The sequence below is a fragment of the Tachysurus vachellii genome, chromosome 2 (genome assembly GCF_030014155.1).
Source record: "Tachysurus vachellii isolate PV-2020 chromosome 2, HZAU_Pvac_v1, whole genome shotgun sequence".
Taxonomy (NCBI): domain Eukaryota; kingdom Metazoa; phylum Chordata; class Actinopteri; order Siluriformes; family Bagridae; genus Tachysurus; species Tachysurus vachellii.
Window position 1 is genome coordinate 5,429,079 of NC_083461.1, and position 21,093 is coordinate 5,450,171.

The 21,093-nt window shown below is 38.6% G+C and overlaps 2 protein-coding genes across 2 annotated transcripts; one reads left to right on the forward strand and one right to left on the reverse strand.

Moving 5' to 3' along the window:
• The first annotated feature begins 1,784 nt into the window (after positions 1–1,784).
• lrrc59 (leucine rich repeat containing 59) lies at positions 1,785–12,779 on the forward strand. The gene is made up of 8 exons (XM_060894651.1): positions 1,785–1,940; positions 3,383–3,482; positions 9,070–9,129; positions 10,047–10,205; positions 10,730–10,834; positions 11,015–11,087; positions 11,166–11,357; positions 11,913–12,779. The coding sequence occupies exons 2-8, from the start codon at positions 3,384–3,386 to the stop codon at positions 12,167–12,169; spliced, it is 945 nt and encodes a 314-aa protein (XP_060750634.1). The 5' UTR covers positions 1,785–1,940; position 3,383; the 3' UTR covers positions 12,170–12,779.
• On the reverse strand, positions 12,553–19,746 carry nat9 (N-acetyltransferase 9 (GCN5-related, putative)). The gene is made up of 7 exons (XM_060894664.1): positions 19,531–19,746; positions 16,754–16,863; positions 16,080–16,220; positions 14,862–14,921; positions 14,676–14,770; positions 13,572–13,773; positions 12,553–13,393 (listed from the first exon to the last, which is right to left on the reverse strand). Exons 1-6 carry the CDS (start codon positions 19,605–19,607, stop codon positions 13,603–13,605), a joined length of 654 nt encoding a protein of 217 aa, XP_060750647.1. The 5' UTR covers positions 19,608–19,746; the 3' UTR covers positions 12,553–13,393; positions 13,572–13,602.
• Between the last annotated feature and the right edge of the window lie 1,347 nt (positions 19,747–21,093).

Genomic DNA, 21,093 nt, shown 5'->3' on the forward strand with positions numbered 1-21,093 from the left:
CGGGGAGAACATGCAAACTCCACACACACAAGGTGGAGGCGGGAATCGAACCCCGACCCTGGAGGTGTGAGGCGAACGTGCTAAGCGCTTATTATTGTTGTGATAAGCTAGGTTAAGCCAGTTTATTACCGATCCCAATATAGTAACTAATAAACTAGCAACTCGGACATGTCGGAGGTGTTCAATATGTGTGATATATTAGTAAGGATGTGATGTAATAATAATAATAATAATCATTTCTAGAGTTTGTTTGTTTGTATATTTGTTTTCCTTAGACCTAACATCTGTGATGCATGTAACACTAGCCAGGTGGTCTACACGTGTTAATTAAAGAAGTGGACTGTTGCAGTAGATGTTTACACTTTACACTAGATCCTTTAACTTGGGTACAGAGGTTCACGTAGATGGTGTTGGTGTATGGGTTTGTCTTTGAATGCGATAGACGTGTAGCTGTGCAGTGAAATTGTATGTGTTCGAATAGATGTTTGGTCACCGAGAAAACCCGCAGACGTCACGCCATGTTAGAGGCAGCTTCCATCTTAAACGCATACAGTATGATACAACGAACGCAGTGTTTCATTTCCTGCTCTCGAACGCAAATGTAGAATTTTGTCCGGACTTATTTTCACTTTGCAGAAGAGATGAACTGAGTCTATACATTGATCACTTTTATAAAACAAACCTACAAAAAAAACAAACAAAAAAAAACAATAAACATGTCTTTCTAACAAATATACCTCGCTGACTACTTTTTGAATTTGTCTCGTTTTGAAACTGTCTCGCTACAGTCGTACTCCAGGGTTCGGGTCTCGGTCCACTCGTGTTCTTTCTGTACTTTTGCCTCCTGGCATCTCATCCTGGATGAAGATCATCTAAAGGCACTTCCTTACTGATAAGTCGGACTGCCGATTCGAATCAGAATGAAAATTATTCTTTTGATTCAATTCAATTTCAATGCAATTTGTTTACATTCATCCTTAATGAGCAAGTCTGAGGCAATGATGACAAGGAAAAAACTCCCTGAGATGAGGCTCAGAAGGGAACCTCATCCTCATTTAGATGAAACTGGACAGGAAATGATGTAAATTCATTTGCTACTTGGTTTGTTTTCACACCACATATAATTAAACAGATAAAAATGTATGGCTGAAAAAAAAAATCCTAAAACGATTTCATTCGTTGTTCATAAATACAGCGATGGAAGCGTGAGCGGAAATAACAGTAATGACCTGAGCGTGGTTTATTTTCTGCAAGTGAGTCGATTCAGGGTCAAATCTCTTTGATTAATATTCTATAACAGCAGTTATGTCACCAGTTTCTACTGATGTGCTTGTTCTAATCTGTTGATGTATTAACAGCGTTTATAGGGACGTGGATGGTGGACCATCCACAGTAAACAAACCCTAGGAACACTAGACACTCTGGACAGGAGGTCAGTCCATCACAGGATCTCTCTCACACACACACACACACACACACACACACACACACACACACACACACACACACACACACACACACACACACACACACACACACACACACGTTTGTGTACAATGGGAGGAAACTGCTAACTCCAAACCGACAGATGGCGCTTTTACCCCTTTTTCAGTACGGTGTAACCGACAGCGTGAAAATGTTGCGCATTGCCCAATGAAATTCGAGCTGGCGTAGTGACGTAGACAGCATTCCAAACCGCTTCCTATTGAATACGCAGTGCACTAGAACAGCGTGCACGCGCTTTAATTCGACGCTGTAACGTAGTGCTCTTGTGTAGGGAGTGAAGGGCAATTTGGGACACGGCCGTGCGGGACCTATAGCTGCCAGCTCAACGGTGAATGAATGACGTGGATTTTCAGTCACTTTATATATCAACGTTCAGCTCTGGTCTAAGTGCGGGGTCTGTGTACTGGTGTAATATCGTGTCACAGCAGAAAAACGTAAGTTTCAGTTAACGTTTGGTGCACAGTGCTGTTAATACAACAACATTAGCTCTATGCTAAGTGAGCTAGTTTTCTAACATGTTTGTTTTTAGTTCAGTTAAAGTATCATTGAAGCTCTACAGTAGGGAATGATAACTAATCACTACAGTAGGGAATGATAACTAATCACTACAGTAGGGAATGATAACTAATCACTACAGTAGGGAATGATAACTAATCACTACAGTAGGGAATGATAACTAATCACTACAGTAGGGAATGATAATTAATCACTACAGTAGGGAATGATAACTAATCACTACAGTAGGGAATGATAACTAATCACTACAGTAGGGAATGATAATTAATCACTACTGAAGCTCTACAGTCGGGAATGATAACTAATCACTACAGTAGGGAATGATAACTAATCACTACAGTAGGGAATGATAATTAATCACTACTGAAGCTCTACAGTCGGGAATGATAACTAATCACTACAGTAGGGAATGATAACTAATCACTACAGTAGGGAATGATAACTAATCACTACAGTAGGGAATGATAACTAATCACTACAGTAGGGAATGATATCTAATCACTACTGAAGCTCTACTGTAGGGAATGATAACTAATCACTACTGAATCTCTACAGAAGGGAATAATAACTAATCACTGCAGTAGGGAATGATATCTAATCACTACTGAAGCTCTACAGTCGGGAATGATAACTAATCACTACAGTAGGGAATGATAACTAATCACTGCAGTAGGGAATGATATCTTATCACTACTGAAGCTCTACTGTAGGGAATGATAACTAATCACTACTAAAGCTCTACAGTAAGGAATGATAACTAATCACTGCAGTAGGGAATGATAATTAATCACTACTGAAGCTCTACAGTCGGGAATGATATCTAATCACTACAGTAGGGAATGATAACTAATCACTAGTGAAGCGCTACAGTAGGAAATGATAACTAATCACTAGTGAAGCACTACAGTAGGAAATGATAACTAATCACTAGTGAAATGCTACAGTAAGGAATGATATCTAATCACTACAGTAGGGAATGATAACTAATCACTAGTGAAGCGCTACAGTAGGGAATGATAACTAATCACTAGTGAAGCGCTACAGTAGGGAATGATAACTAATCACTAGTGAAGCGCTACAGTAGGGAATGATAACTAATCACTAGTGAAGCGCTACAGTAGGGAATGATAACTAATCACTAGTGAAGCGCTACAGTAGGGAATGATAACTAATCACTAGTGAAGCACTACAGTAGGAAATGATAACTAATCACTAGTGAAATGCTACAGTAAGGAATGATAACTAATCACTACGGTAGGGAATGATAACTAATCACTACTGAAGCTCTGTACTGTTCACTGTATATTACATTTTATTACCACTTCAAACTGGTCTCTTATTTTGTTTTACATGTTTACAGAATGAATAAAGCCAAAGTTGAGAGTCTTCGAGACAAAGTGGAAGGAAATGAGCTGGACCTCAGTCTGTGTAACCTCACAGAAGTCCCAGTGAAGGAGCTTGTAAGTGTCTGTGAATTATAGTAAAGATAACTGCATCCACGTGTCACTGTAGTAAAGATAACTACATCCACATGTCACTGTAGTAAAGATAACTACATCCACATGTCACTGTAGTAAAGATAACTACATCCACATGTCACTGTAGTAAAGATAACTGCATCCAAGTGTCACTGTAGTAAAGATAACTGCATCCAAGTGTCACTGTAGTAAAGATAACTACATCCACATGTCACTGTAGTAAAGATAACTACATCCAAGTGTCACTGTAGTAAAGATAACTACATCCAAGTGTCACTGTAGTAAAGATAACTACATCCAAGTGTCACTGTAGTAAAGATAACTACATCCAAGTGTCACTGTAGTAAAGATAACTACATCCAAGTGTCACTGTAGTAAAGATAACTACATCCAAGTGTCACTGTAGTAAAGATAACTGCATCCAAGTGTCACTGTAGTAAAGGTAACTACATCCACATGTCACTGTAGTAAAGATAACTACAACCAAGTGTCACTGTAGTAAAGATAACTACATCCACATGTCACTGTAGTACAGGTAACTACATCCAAGTGTCACTGTAGTAAAGATAACTACATCCACATGTCACTGTAGTAAAGATAACTACATCCACATGTCACTGTAGTAAAGATAACTACATCCACATGTCACTGTAGTACAGGTAACTACATCCAAGTGTCACTGTAGTAAAGATAACTACATCCACATGTCACTGTAGTAAAGATAACTACATCCACATGTCACTGTAGTAAAGATAACTACATCCATGTGTCACTGTAGTAAAGATAACTACATCCACGTGTCACTGTAGTAAAGATAACTGCATCCACATGTCACTGTAGTAAAGATAACTACATCCACATGTCACTGTAGTAAAGATAACTACATCCACATGTCACTGTAGTAAAGATAACTACATCCAAGTGTCACTGTAGTAAAGATAACTACATCCACATGTCACTGTAGTAAAGATAACTACATCCAAGTGTCACTGTAGTAAAGATAACTACATCCAAGTGTCACTGTAGTAAAGATAACTACATCCAAGTGTCACTGTAGTAAAGATAACTACATCCAAGTGTCACTGTAGTAAAGATAACTACATCCAAGTGTCACTGTAGTAAAGATAACTGCATCCAAGTGTCACTGTAGTAAAGGTAACTACATCCACATGTCACTGTAGTAAAGATAACTACATCCAAGTGTCACTGTAGTAAAGATAACTACATCCACATGTCACTGTAGTAAAGATAACTACATCCACGTGTCACTGTAGTAAAGATAACTGCATCCACATGTCACTGTAGTAAAGATAACTGCATCCACATGTCACTGTAGTAAAGATAACTGCATCCAAGTGTCACTGTAGTAAAGATAACTGCATCCAAGTGTCACTGTAGTAAAGATAACTACATCCACATGTCACTGTAGTAAAGATAACTGCATCCACATGTCACTGTAGTAAAGATAACTACATCCACATGTCACTGTAGTAAAGATAACTGCATCCACATGTCACTGTAGTAAAGATAACTACATCCAAGTGTCACTGTAGTAAAGATAACTACATCCACATGTCACTGTAGTAAAGATAACTACATCCAAGTGTCACTGTAGTAAAGATAACTACATCCAAGTGTCACTGTAGTAAAGATAACTGCATCCACATGTCACTGTAGTAAAGATAACTACATCCACATGTCACTGTAGTAAAGATAACTACATCCACATGTCACTGTAGTAAAGATAACTACATCCAAGTGTCACTGTAGTAAAGATAACTACATCCACATGTCACTGTAGTAAAGATAACTACATCCAAGTGTCACTGTAGTAAAGATAACTACATCCAAGTGTCACTGTAGTAAAGATAACTGCATCCAAGTGTCACTGTAGTAAAGATAACTACAAGTGTCACTGTAGTAAAGGTAACTACATCCACATGTCACTGTAGTAAAGATAACTACATCCACATGTCACTGTAGTAAAGATAACTACATCCACATGTCACTGTAGTAAAGATAACTGCATCCACATGTCACTGTAGTAAAGATAACTGCATCCACATGTCACTGTAGTAAAGATAACTGCATCCACATGTCACTGTAGTAAAGATAACTACATCCACATGTCACTGTAGTAAAGATAACTGCATCCACATGTCACTGTAGTAAAGATAACTACATCCAAGTGTCACTGTAGTAAAGATAACTACATCCACATGTCACTGTAGTAAAGATAACTACATCCAAGTGTCACTGTAGTAAAGATAACTACATCCAAGTGTCACTGTAGTAAAGATAACTGCATCCACATGTCACTGTAGTAAAGATAACTACATCCACATGTCACTGTAGTAAAGATAACTACATCCACATGTCACTGTAGTAAAGATAACTACATCCAAGTGTCACTGTAGTAAAGATAACTACATCCACATGTCACTGTAGTAAAGATAACTACATCCAAGTGTCACTGTAGTAAAGATAACTACATCCAAGTGTCACTGTAGTAAAGATAACTGCATCCACATGTCACTGTAGTAAAGATAACTACAAGTGTCACTGTAGTAAAGATAACTACATCCAAGTGTCACTGTAGTAAAGATAACTACATCCACATGTCACTGTAGTAAAGATAACTACATCCACATGTCACTGTAGTAAAGATAACTACATCCACATGTCACTGTAGTAAAGATAACTGCATCCACATGTCACTGTAGTAAAGATAACTACATCCACATGTCACTGTAGTAAAGATAACTACATCCACATGTCACTGTAGTAAAGATAACTACATCCACATGTCACTGTAGTAAAGATAACTACATCCACATGTCACTGTAGTAAAGATAACTACATCCAAGTGTCACTGTAGTAAAGATAACTACATCCAAGTGTCACTGTAGTAAAGATAACTGCATCCAAGTGTCACTGTAGTAAAGATAACTACATCCACATGTCACTGTAGTAAAGATAACTACATCCAAGTGTCACTGTAGTAAAGATAACTGCATCCACATGTCACTGTAGTAAAGATAACTACATCCACATGTCACTGTAGTAAAGATAACTACATCCACATGTCACTGTAGTAAAGATAACTACATCCAAGTGTCACTGTAGTAAAGATAACTACATCCACATGTCACTGTAGTAAAGATAACTACATCCAAGTGTCACTGTAGTAAAGATAACTACATCCAAGTGTCACTGTAGTAAAGATAACTGCATCCACATGTCACTGTAGTAAAGATAACTACATCCAAGTGTCACTGTAGTAAAGATAACTGCATCCACATGTCACTGTAGTAAAGATAACTACATCCACATGTCACTGTAGTAAAGATAACTGCATCCACATGTCACTGTAGTAAAGATAACTACATCCAAGTGTCACTGTAGTAAAGATAACTACATCCACATGTCACTGTAGTAAAGATAACTACATCCATGTGTCACTGTAGTAAAGATAACTACATCCATGTGTCACTGTAGTAAAGATAACTACATCCACATGTCACTGTAGTAAAGATAACTACATCCACATGTCACTGTAGTAAAGATAACTACATCCACATGTCACTGTAGTAAAGATAACTACATCCACATGTCACTGTAGTAAAGATAACTACATCCACATGTCACTGTAGTAAAGATAACTACATCCACATGTCACTGTAGTAAAGATAACTGCATCCACATGTCACTGTAGTAAAGATAACTGCATCCACATGTCACTGTAGTAAAGATAACTGCATCCACATGTCACTGTAGTAAAGATAACTACATCCACATGTCACTGTAGTAAAGATAACTGCATCCACATGTCACTGTAGTAAAGATAACTGCATCCACATGTCACTGTAGTAAAGATAACTACATCCAAGTGTCACTGTAGTAAAGATAACTACATCCACATGTCACTGTAGTAAAGATAACTGCATCCACATGTCACTGTAGTAAAGATAACTACATCCACATGTCACTGTAGTAAAGATAACTACATCCACATGTCACTGTAGTAAAGATAACTGCATCCACATGTCACTGTAGTAAAGATAACTGCATCCACATGTCACTGTAGTAAAGATAACTGCATCCACATGTCACTGTAGTAAAGATAACTACATCCACATGTCACTGTAGTAAAGATAACTGCATCCACATGTCACTGTAGTAAAGATAACTGCATCCACATGTCACTGTAGTAAAGATAACTACATCCAAGTGTCACTGTAGTAAAGATAACTACATCCAAGTGTCACTGTAGTAAAGATAACTACATCCACATGTCACTGTAGTAAAGATAACTGCATCCAAGTGTCACTGTAGTAAAGATAACTACAAGTGTCACTGTAGTAAAGGTAACTACATCCACATGTCACTGTAGTAAAGATAACTACATCCACATGTCACTGTAGTAAAGATAACTACATCCAAGTGTCACTGTAGTAAAGGTAACTACATCCACATGTCACTGTAGTAAAGATAACTACATCCAAGTGTCACTGTAGTAAAGGTAACTACATCCAAGTGTCACTGTAGTAAAGATAACTACATCCACATGTCACTGTAGTAAAGGTAACTACATCCACATGTCACTGTAGTAAAGATAACTACATCCAAGTGTCACTGTAGTAAAGATAACTACATCCAAGTGTCACTGTAGTAAAGATAACTACATCCAAGTGTCACTGTAGTAAAGGTAACTACATCCAAGTGTCACTGTAGTAAAGATAACTACATCCAAGTGTCACTGTAGTAGAAATAACTGCATCCAAGTGTCACTGTAGTAAAGGTAACTACATCCACATGTCACTGTAGTAAAGATAACTACATCCACATGTCACTGTAGTAAAGATAACTACATCCAAGTGTCACTGTAGTAAAGGTAACTACATCCAAGTGTCACTGTAGTAAAGATAACTACATCCACATGTCACTGTAGTAAAGATAACTACATCCACATGTCACTGTAGTAAAGGTAACTACATCCAAGTGTCACTGTAGTAAAGATAACTACATCCACATGTCACTGTAGTAAAGGTAACTACATCCACATGTCACTGTAGTAAAGATAACTACATCCAAGTGTCACTGTAGTAAAGGTAACTACATCCACATGTCACTGTAGTAAAGATAACTACATCCAAGTGTCACTGTAGTAAAGATAACTACATCCAAGTGTCACTGTAGTAAAGATAACTACATCCACATGTCACTGTAGTAAAGGTAACTACATCCACATGTCACTGTAGTAAAGATAACTACATCCAAGTGTCACTGTAGTAAAGATAACTACATCCACATGTCACTGTAGTAAAGATAACTACATCCACATGTCACTGTAGTAAAGATAACTACATCCATGTGTCACTGTAGTAAAGAAAATGTCTGTAAACGTCACTATAGTAAAGAATACTGAGAAGCTCATTTAAATCTGCATTAGCTCTAAAGAACATGCTCATAGAGTCATAAAGTCTTGTAACAATTGCTGCTTATTCTCATTGGTTGTAGTATTTTCTTCACCAGAGTGTAAAAGATCGTTTTAACATTTGTTTTTCAGGCTGCTGTTCCCAAAGCCACAGTCCTGGACCTTTCCTGTAACAACCTCACAACCCTAACTGTAAGTTCTACCTTCACACCACGTGACGTTTATGTAACACAGTAACTTCATCGCAGCAACCCTGTTGTTGATTATATTTCTATAATAGCACAGCCTACATGGTTTATTCCTTATTTTTTCATCTTTATTGTGATGTAACTCATTAAGACATTAAACATATCCATAGACCAAAGAAACCGAACCCTAGATCAGATATCCGACATGGGATATAGTCCAATCCAATTCAGGGAAGGCTAGCTATTTATTTATTTATTTATTTATTTATTAAACTGCTTGTCCAGACTTTCTTTAAAGTTGAATAGATTACTATGAGGATCTCTGGATCTTTTTATATTTGCATATATCTGGTTAATATCAGCTCCTTAATCAGCTAGCTGTCTCCTCTGTTAAAGGGCCTTTTTACACCTGGTCACTTCATGTGTTGTCTCTGATCCGATATCTATCTGATTTGTTAAAACTGTTCCATTTACATTAGGCCACATAAATACGTCTCGGCGAATCGGATATCGATCCGATCTTTCTACTCCCGCCCAAAATGCAAATATATTTTACCTCATTTCCGGGGTAATATGGGGTTTTTGGCGCGATGCACGACTCGTGAGTCACTTGCGAGTGACGTACTTCCGTTTGGGAGGAGTTTAGCGCTGACGTATGTGGCTTGAACAACCACATTCATTTCCACCTGTCCGGTTTCATCTGAAACGCGTCCCAGACCACCTCCTGAAGTGGTTTGAACGATCGGATTTATATCTGTCTTGAAAACATTTCAGAGTGCATTTAGACCTGGTCTTTTTACCATCGGATAGATATCTGATCACAGAAAACGCATGAAGTGACCAGGTGTAAAAAGCCCTATACATATTTAAAGAGGCTCTATATATTGTTCCTAGACTTTACTTTCTCTTTCCTTTCTGCAGCCTGATTTCTGTATGCTGACTCACCTGGTTAAAGTTGACCTGAGCAAGAATCAGCTGGTGAGCCTGCCAGAGGAAATCGGGCAACTCTCCAGCCTGCAGCATCTGGATCTGTACAACAACAAACTGACCGTGTTGCCTCTCAGCTTCTGCCAGCTAAGGGTCAGTTCCTGAGATCAGATTTAGCACATTTACGTGTCATGTCTCACTGTATAAGCTTACAGGTTTCCATTAGCATGCAATTCGCCCAAAGACTTTGAAAGACTAATGTCTGTAAAGTCTCAGGGGAACAAATGCAGTCATAACATCTACAATCTGGATAAAGTGCCTCATTTATCAGGAATACAAACAAATGTATTTGTACATCACATGATCTTTTACAGAGGAAATGAGGAGATGCTCTAATTATCTGTCGCTCTGTGAGCTTTTCCTTTTATGGAGTTTTGTAGGCGTGGCTAAAATGTTAAGTGACTGTTTTGTGAACGTGCTCAGAAACCTACACCTGGTAGCTATTTATCAAATGAATGCGAAAGTAAAATAATCATCATTTCTGAAACTTTTGTGATCACAGAGGAAAACAGCTACACACAACTTTACTGACTGACAAAAGAAGCCCATTGTGGGATATCTTAAAACCCTAAGATCATCCATTTTAGTGTTATTCTCGCAACTGTCTGTGTTTGTAGAGTCTGAAGTGGCTGGACCTTAAAGACAACCCTCTGGAGCCGACGCTGGCCAAAGCGGCAGGAGACTGTCTGTATGAGAAACAGTGCAGGCAGTGTGCAGGACAGGTGAGAGAGTTTCTACACCCAAAATGTTGTCATTCCTGCTGAAAAGAACGTGGATCAGTCCACTGATTATATTTACATCTAGTCATCTAGCAACTTCATCCAAAGTAACTTAGAACTGAGAACAGGTCAGGCTTTAATTTCCAGTTAACTTCACAGTGTCCTCCATCTTGTTCTGCTCAGGTTCTCCAACACATGAGGTTTCTCCAGGAAGAAGCAGATAAGGAGCGAGAACGCCGGCTACTGAAGGAGAAAGGTAGATAAGCGCATCCCTGAGTGCGTTTCTGTACACATACAAATTATACGCTCAATTATAATTATCTCTGTCTTCCAGAACAAGAGAAGAAAAGAGAAGCGAGGCAGAAGGAGAGAGAGGCCAGAGAGAGAGAAGCACAGAAAAAGAAAAAGGCAGAGGAGAAGGAGAGGAAAAGGAAGGAATACGAAGCGCAGGTGGCTGCTCAGGCTGCACAGGAACAACAGAAAAAGAAGAAAGAGGAGAAGAAAAAGAGAACCAGCCAAAATCAAGGTGGGTTACGCATCATATGCGTGAGAAGGTAGAGGCCATGAGGTAGAGAGGTTAGGAGATGCTAAGGCGTGGCTTGGTTAGGAGGCGTGGCTACAGTGCTGTTAGTCACAGTGAAGGAGGCGTGGCCTCAGTGCTGTCAGTCACAGTGTAGGAGGCGTGGCCTCAGTGCTGTCAGTCACAGTGTAGGAGGCGTGGCCTCAGTGCTGTCAGTCACAGTGAAGGAGGCGTGGCCTCAGTGCTGTCAGTCACCGTGAAGGAGGCGTGGCCTCAGTATTTTGATAGGCTTATATACCACAGTATGTAAGACTTAAACAGAAGGAGATCTGAACATTTAGCCAGTTTTATATAAATTCTCAGAACCTAAATAACTCATAACTTGTTAAATTTTCATCTTTCCTGTAATGTATCATGTCACTTTGTGTAGTCTGTTTGTGATATGAAGTAACATGGAGTCAATACAGAGTAAATCTCTCACCATAACTAAACTATAAGACCAAGTGGACATGTTAGCACAACACTGTACTAGTGTTATAATCTCATTTCTCCTTCCTGCAGATAAAAAGAAGGTCTCCAGTCCTGCTCCTCAGACCAGACGCTCTGCGTGCTCTCGGATCTTCTCTCTGTTCCTCAGGATTGTCTTCTTGCTCATCATCAGCACTGCAGCAGTGATCGGTACTTGTCGGGTCACTGAGCTGAAGAAGGAGGCGTTTTGTGCTCCCGTAAATCTGTACACAGATGAGGCGCTGAGCTGGGCTCGAAGCCTGGATGTGGTGCAACAAGTTATGCAGAAAATCTCTGACCTTCAACAATGACACCTCTCTGGCTCGGACTGACAAGACGGTGAAAATGTGTGTACCAGGGAACTACACGGGAAAATGTTCGCCTGTTTCCGTGTCTCGTTTTAAAATTATGGCGGTTTAGGGAAAAAAATGATCAGTTTTCCAGAACAGAAACTAGAGAAAGTGGACTTCAGGTCTTTACAGCTGCTTTCGAGCTACTGAACAAAGAAACTTATCAAATGTGACCATTCGGCGCCTTATGAATTGTTCGGAAATATCTTATTAAATCACACAGATGCTGCATTGGGAGCATGCGTACATATTTCTAATAATGTAGGAAAAACACATGGGTACAAATGTACAAACAGTGCCATTTTCTCTTCCAGTATAATGCAAAAAAAAACAACAACTCTTGCTTATGCCATTCAAGTTTATTTTCTCACCCAGGACACATCTACCGTTATATAAGTGAGCATCAGGAAGCAGGGTTTCACGCGGCCGTCTTCCTCAGCACTGTGTATGTACTACAAGTATGGATTTGTATACATTTGTAATAATAATAATAATAATAAAAAGTATTTTAATTATTGCTCTGATGATTTAGGGAGATTAACGGCATAAATAAATTTCATCGCATTGCAAATCTGCGTCCGTGTTCCTTTACGTCTAGTGCGTTGCTGAATTCTTGATTCTGATTGGTCAGAAGGTGTCGATTCATTTACTATAACTGTAGCTTTGACAGTAGTGCAGGTTTTATACAACGTTGCTGTTTCTATAGTAAAAACATCACATGGGTCATCATCGCATTACCACAGCACTGATTTATTTCCTAAAACAGCACAGCGTTTAATTCCTTACTTATTTTACTTTCACTCACTTTACCTGTGCTGAGATTGATCCAGGATTCAAATGACATCTGGTAAGTAAGGATTGATGATTTTTTTTTTTCACCGATTGACCGGGAGAAGTTGTCTGACGCACCGCCGGCGAATGTGAAATCCGTTCCTCTGCTGGTTTTGAAGGATGGACAAAATAACGGCTTGTGAGCACGCAGAGGTGGTGATGTAGAGAACAGATACAGTGAAGGTGACTTTTGCGTTTCGTATATCTTTTATACGAACTGGTCATTTTACACGTGATGAAAAGAAAAAAGCGATCAGATTGAATATTTTTCGAAAAAAGTCAGTAGAGATTCATCCGAGATCCCCATGATATCTGAGTCAGTGGTGAAAACTTGCTTCTTAAATCCAGATGATACTGAAATATTAAAAGGAGCAAAAACTTTGTGTTCATTGAGGTAAATGAGTCAGGAAATTAAAAAAATGCTTCAAAGTGAATCGTACAGTACGTGGATGATTTCGGCCTGGATGGAACGCGAAGGCCGCGTTAAAAGTGCAACACGGATGCATTGGATTTACTTTCATCTCATACTCACTCTCTGGATCTTATTAAAATTCCCTTTCCTCTCAGTTCCCGTCAGCTCCGGTGGTTGTTGAATGTTTAGCTCTGTGCCTGGAGTCCCGGGTTTTCCTGTACTCTCTTCCCTCGATATCCGTGCCGCCCAGCAGCTCTTCCCATGACGCCTCGTTCACAGTCAGGCCAAGAGTCACTTCATGAAACACCTCGCTGACGGACAGCTGGGGACGGAGAGAGGAAAGATCGGCAAAGGTTAAAGGTTTATTTGTTTATTGGGGAAGGAACTTCATTTAATATAAAACAGCAGCAGACGTGACGATAAAGCGACAGGTCAATAAATACAATAAGTAATTAATTAACCACTGATAGGGTGGTGTGAAGCATCCTGGCGTAAAATCGAGTCACTGTTTCCACGCAGGAATTGATTCATTTCTAACAACAGCGGGTTTTATTTTTATTTATTTATTTATTTATTTATTTTTACAAATTCACACTGGAAAAAGTGCTTCGTCGGTCATTCATTCATTCATTTTCTACCGCTTATCCGAACTACCTCGGGTCACGGGGAGCCTGTGCCTATCTCAGGCGTCATTGGGCATCAAGGCAGGATACACCCTGGACAGAGTGCCAACCCATCGCAGGGCACACACACTCTCTCATTCACTCACGCAATCACACACTACGGACAATTTTTCCAGAGATGCCAATCAACCTACCATGCATGTCTTTGGACCGGGGGAGGAAACCGGAGTACCCGGAGGAAACCCCCGAGGCACGGGGAGAACATGCAAACTCCACACACACAAGGCGGAGGCGGGAATCAAACCCACAAACCCTGGAGGTGTGAGGCGAACGTGCTAACCACTAAGCCACCGTGACCCCCCCCCTTCGTCGGTCATTATTATTTTTAATGTATTTATTGTTAGTCTTAGGTTATGCGGCGCGTCCGAGTCCCTGTGAACGAGCTGTTACTATAGAAATGATCGTTTTATTAGATTGAGTGCAAACATATACATAACGCTGTGATTCGGATTACATCTGCACTACCGTCAGAGCTGCCGTTATGGAAAATAAATCAATGCCATGCCACATTTCATTATTTTAAGATTCTATTCATTCGTACCTCTTGAAACTGGAGCTTTTTGAACATCTCTACACTGATCCGGTTTTCCAAACCAATTTTCACTTCGTATTTCTTGATGCCGAGTTTGTTGATGCCTGTGGATGTGTATTAAAAATAATTACATATGAAATCAATACAGTCTGAAGATTTATGTTTTTTTTTTTTTTTTATTATTTCTGATCTCACCGTAATGCATCATCATACACGTCACTTCTTTGCCATAACCTCTGCCTCTGTAGCTGGGCTCTGTGGAAAGAAACATGATTTAAATAGATGAAGTGGTTTAAATAGAGTTAAAGGAATAACGCTTAGTCCAAAAGTTTCACCATAGCTCACAGTGAATCGTTAGAACATCCACCTGAATCATAATAAAGCTGTAAATCATTAGGATCTTTACCTGAATCGTAATGAATCACTGAATCATTAGGACCATCTCCTGACTCATAATGAATCAGTAAATCATTAAGGCCTTTAACTGACTCATAATAAATCAATGAATCATTAAGACTATCATCTGAATCCTGATGAATCAGTGAATCATTAAGACTATCACCTGAATCATAACAAATCAGTAAATCATTAAGGCCTTTAACTGAATCCTAATAAATCAGTGAATCATTAAGACTAATCACCTGAATCATAACAAATCAGTAAATCATTAAGGCCTTTAACTGAATCCTAATAAATCAGTGAATCATTAAGACTATCACCTGAATCCTGATGAATCAGTGAATCATTAAGACTATCACCTGAATCATAACAAATCACTAAATCATTAAGGCCTTTACCTGACTCATAATGAATCAGTGAATCATTAAGACTATAACCTGAATCATAACAAATTACTAAATCATTAAGGCCTTTACCTGACTCATAATGAATCAGTGAATCATTAAGACTAATCACCTGAATCATAACAAATCTGTAAATCATTAAGACCTTTAACTGAATCCTAATGAATCAGTGAATCATTAAGACTAATCACCTGAATCATAACAAATCTGTAAATCATTAAGGTCTTTAACTGACTCATAATGAATCAGTGAATCATTAAGACTATAACCTGAATCATAACAAATTACTAAATCATTAAGGCCTTTACCTGACTCATAATGAATCAGTGAATCATTAAGACTAATCACTGGAATCATAACAAATCAGTAAATCATTAAGACCTTTAACTGAATCCTAATGAATCAGTGAATCATTAAGACTAATCACCTGAATCATAACAAATCAGTAAATCATTAAGGCCTTTAACTGACTCATAATGAATCAGTGAATCATTAAGACTATCACCTGAATCCTCATGAATCAGTCAATCTAAACAGCCTTTAACTGAATTAGAATGAATCGGTGACTCAACTGGACCATACCAAATAAGTGAACCATCAAGTCTATCACCTGCTATCATGATCTCCAGCTCAGCCAGTGACGGGTCACTGGGGTCCGTCAGGAAAATGTTGACATCTCCCACCATGCACTCTTCCTCTGAGAAGCTTGGATCTGTCCATCTCTGTTTGTCCAGGACGATGAACGTGCACTCTGTATTTACAGGTGAAACGTGTTCATTAATGGACAGCTGTTCACAGTGTTTTTACAGAATAAAACTGATGTCCGGAGCACTTTGGCGATAAGAACAGAGAACATGAAATCAGCTAGAAATGATATCGCAATAATCTGAGACACTTTTCTTCTATTTACTTATTTAAAAATAATGATTAATGACTTGAAGCAGCTGAGTTTAAACCGTAATCCTAGAACCTAGAGATATTTTTTGATATTTGCAGACATCGAACACAAAATTGAGCCGTTTAAAAAAGGTTTAAACTCAACTGGATTGCTGGGAATTTTTTCAACAAATCTATACAACGTAATATTTATCACAGACGTGTCTTTATGAATTGTATACAATGTCAATTATATACAATATGTACATCTCCAACTAAAAATTGTAATTGTTAGAAATTCGCTGGAATACAGAGTGAGAAATCAGCCTAAAGCTACACACATCTGGGGGGTGTGTGTGTGTGTGTGTGTGTGTGTGTTTGTGAAGGAAAACAAGAAGAAACCCTTACTATCATCATCCTCTCTCCAGCTTCTCTGCATGTCATATTCCTGGTCCAGGGTTAAAGGTTCAGACGCGGTGAGTTTCTGCAGCTCCTCTGACGTCATCCACTGGTGATATCTAAACATTCACAGATTCATTCAGGGCTTCATTTAACTTCTTTTTACTGTCAGTATTTGCTCATTTTATAATGTGGTTAAACAAATATTTTAAAAATTTATTTTTCTGACTCCAATCACCACACTGACCACACTGACCAGACCAGTACTGAGCACAACACACACACACACACACACACACAAACTGTATGGAATGCACAGACCTACACCAAATACACACATTTCCAATATCCACATCCATCAAACTGTTTATATGCTGTTTTACACACTGTTTTTGTTCTTTGCACATTCTGTCTCTCATTTCAGTCGATTGCTGTTTAGTAGGGATGAGCGAGTACAGCATTATCTGTATCTGTTAACCATATGAATTATCTGTATCTGTATCTGTACTCGGAAGTAGGCGGGGTTTGTCTTTAAATGGGCGGGGCTTTAACCGGTATGTTATTTTAAGCATACAATTGATATGGGTTGATCAGAAATTGTTATATTTATTGCTGATTAGAAAAATATTTACAGGACAGCATCAGGATTGAGCTTCAGATCAATGGTTTTTATCACGATAGCAAACGAACTATATTACAGAACAAGTTTTGCAACAATGAAAACAAAACAATGCAGTGCAATTATGAAGTAAAATGTAATGAACAACATAACTTTCTTTTTTAACTTTTCATCTTTTTATGATTTGTGATTTTTTTTGGTTCTTTTTTATTTTTTTATTTCCACACCAGGTGTGTGTGTGTGTGTGTGTGTGTGTGTGTGTGTGTGACTTAATAATTAATTTGTAATATTTATAACACTAGCTTACTACCTTTATGTTTTTATGAAATACAGCAAAAACGTGTCAGACACAGTGTCTGGTTACTGGTTAGAGACAGCTGAAGGTTTAAAAAAGAAAAAAAATCTCCGACAGGCAGAGACGCAATACGAGTCGCATTCTACCAAGCAAGCACCACGTCTGAACGAACCCACGTTTACCAGAACTCTACTGGTTAGTAAGTACGTATTATTAACGTTACAACCCGAAGTAAAAAGCTGAAGAAACCCTAAACGTTAACAGAAAAGACCCGCGAACCCGAGTGACTGAGGGAGAGACAGAGAGCTGTTGTGTGTGTGACTGTGAGTGAGCAGAGCGAGACACAGCAACACAATACATCTGTATGTGTGTAGGGGAGGGGCGCTGTGACTAGCCTATCACTGTAGGGGCGGGGCGCTGTGACTAGCCTATCACTGTAGGGGAGGGGCGCTGTGACTAGCCTATCACTGTAGGGGAGGGGCGCTGTGACTAGCCTATCACTGTAGGGGAGGGGCGCTGTGACTAGCCTATCACTGTAGGGGAGGGGCGCTGTGACTAGCCTATCACTGTAGGGGCGGAGCGCTGTGACTAGCCTATCACAGAACGCTGACACAATCAGCTACCCAATGATGATTTTCATACAATCCGAGCACAGATATTGACTCGTATTACTCGTATAATACTCGTACTCGGCAGAAGTGCTTTATCCGTACCGGATACTCGTTTCAGCCGAGTATCCGGCTCATCTCTACTGTTTAGCACAATACATTACAATACCTCATGTAACTGCTGCTATAATACTAATGTGTTCATTCCAGTATTTCTGCACATGCAATATTACATATAGTATTTACATTGGTCGTGCTGCTTTTGTGTATTGTCTTTTCTGTTGTCCTGCACTGTCTTGTCTTTTGTTCTGCACTGTCTTTTTTGTCTTGTTTGTCTTGTTCTGCACTGTCTTTTTGTCTATTTGTCTTTTATCCTGCACTGTCTTGTTTGTCTTGTCCTGCACTGTTGTTTGTCTTGTCCTGTTTGTCTTGTTCTGCACTGTCTTTTTGTCTACTTGTCTTTTGTCCTGCACTGTCTTGTCCTGTTTGTCTTGTTTTGCACTGTCTTTTTGTCTATTTGTCCTTTTTTCCTGCACTGTCTTTTTGTCTATTTGTCCTTTTTTCCTGCACTGTCTTGTTTGTCTTGTCCTGCACTGTCTTTTTGTCTATTTGTCTTTTGTCCTGCACTGTCTTTTTGTCTATTTGTCTTTTGTCCTGCACTGTCTTGTTTGTCTTGTCCTGCACTGTCTTGTCCTGTTTTGCACTGTCTTTTTGTCTATTTGTCTTTTGTCCTGCACTGTCTTTTTGTCTTTTGTCTCACACTGTGTACACCAGGTTGTACAGATGCACTTTATGTATCTAGGACTAACACTAAGTCCTTAGCTCTGTCTGTATGTTATGTAGCACCACAATCCTGGAGAAACGTCTCATTTCACTGTGTACTGCAACAGCTATATACGGTTGTAATGACAATAAAAGCTACTACACTTGACTTGACTTGACTTGCTCAACGAGCACTAAATGCTAAAATGATGCAAAAGAAGACTTTTGCACAAAGCTGTACTTCATTATCTGGATGAAATCACTAACACACAGAGGAAAATGTTCATAGCTTCCCAACCACACAAAGACTCCTACAGACAAGTGTGACTTAAAAACATTCATCTACTTATTATCATAATCATGTTAGTAATAGTCATTTAACTGAGCTTGAGATTTAGGTTTAAGTGATTTGATTAGTTTACTAGTTAACAAGTGTGTTTTTAGTTTGAGTTAGAAACATAAAGGCAGATTTATTAATGAATAAAGTCAATATTTCTGTTACCTGGGAACATGTTCAGTGTTGTAGGGAACCAACACAACATTACAGCCTTCCAGTAAAGTGTCTTCATTCAGCCGCATCTTCCCAAGGATTGTTTTTTAATCATTTAAATAGAAATTAATTTGTATTCTACACGTTAACGCTCAGATTTAATACAAATAGCTAAAGCGACACCGGATCTGTCAAATGTTTACACACAGCGCAACACAGACGTCATCAACGTGCGCCCAAAGCAGCAGTTGTAGTTACCTATGGAGAACACATGAGGGCGCTTTAATTTCACTAACCATAAAAACCTCTGTATTAGCCATAGATATCCACTAGATGTCGCATTGGGTGCGGCATAGAGCCGCCATCTTGGTACAGGGGACCCCCTCCTCTTTGACAGACAAACATATAAAGATGGATGGATGGATGGATGGATGGATGGATGGATGGATGGATGGATGGATGGATGGATAATTTAGATTTAGGAGAAAGAACTGAGAATATACAGACACAGAAAAAAAGAGTACACAGAAAGAGGTGTAGATAGACAGACAAACAAACATATAAAGACAGACAGACAGACAGACAGACAGGTAGATAGATAGATAGATAGATAGATAGATAGATAGATAGATAGATAGATAGATAGATAGATAGATAATTTAGATTTAGGAGAAAGAACTGAGAATATACAGACACAGAGTCTGTATACAGAATATACAGATAAAGAGTAGACAGAAAGAGGTGTAGACAGACAAACAATTATATAAAGACAGAGACAGGTGGATAGATAGATAGATAGATAGATAGATAGATAGATAGATAGATAGATAGATAGATAGATAGATAGATAGATAAGCAAATAAACAAATCAATACTTTGTGGTGACAAATGATAGTCACACCTAATCTTGCTAAATTAGTGGTTTGCTTAACATCGTATATAAGTGACTCAGCACAGCAAGTCAGCCATTACATTTAAGCCTGGATCTGGGATACAAACATATAATCAACAAGTCACTCCACAATAAAAGTGCAGTGATCTGGTAATAACTTTGTAGCTCAGTGTTGAGGGTCGAGTAACATAACCGATAACTGCACTTCACTGTTTACAAAAAAGATACAAAATTTGAATGAAATAATTCGCGCCTGTTAATTCTTTCGTAACTTGTTGTTAAAGGACCATTTTACACATCTTCAGTTTCCCATTGACGCTATGAGGCTTTTTTTTTTTTTTTTTTTACCAGAAATAGACTTTAATCAGAACATACTGCAATCAACATATATATTTTTTAAAAACATGTTTGAATTTTGTATGCTTATAGAGATTAAAATAAAACGATCATTTTAAAATGATCCTACATGTGGGATATCCTACACCAACAAAAGATGCCAGAAATCCGGTAGATAATGAATGGATATGTACGTATACATAACGTGTCTTGAAATTTCTAGATACACACGGGATATGACAATGTACACAATTCCTTAATTAAAGTTAAGACAATGCAACATGTAACCAGTACTGACTGAAGAAAATATGAAATTTTTTACCACAGATTTATGGAAAAGATCCTGG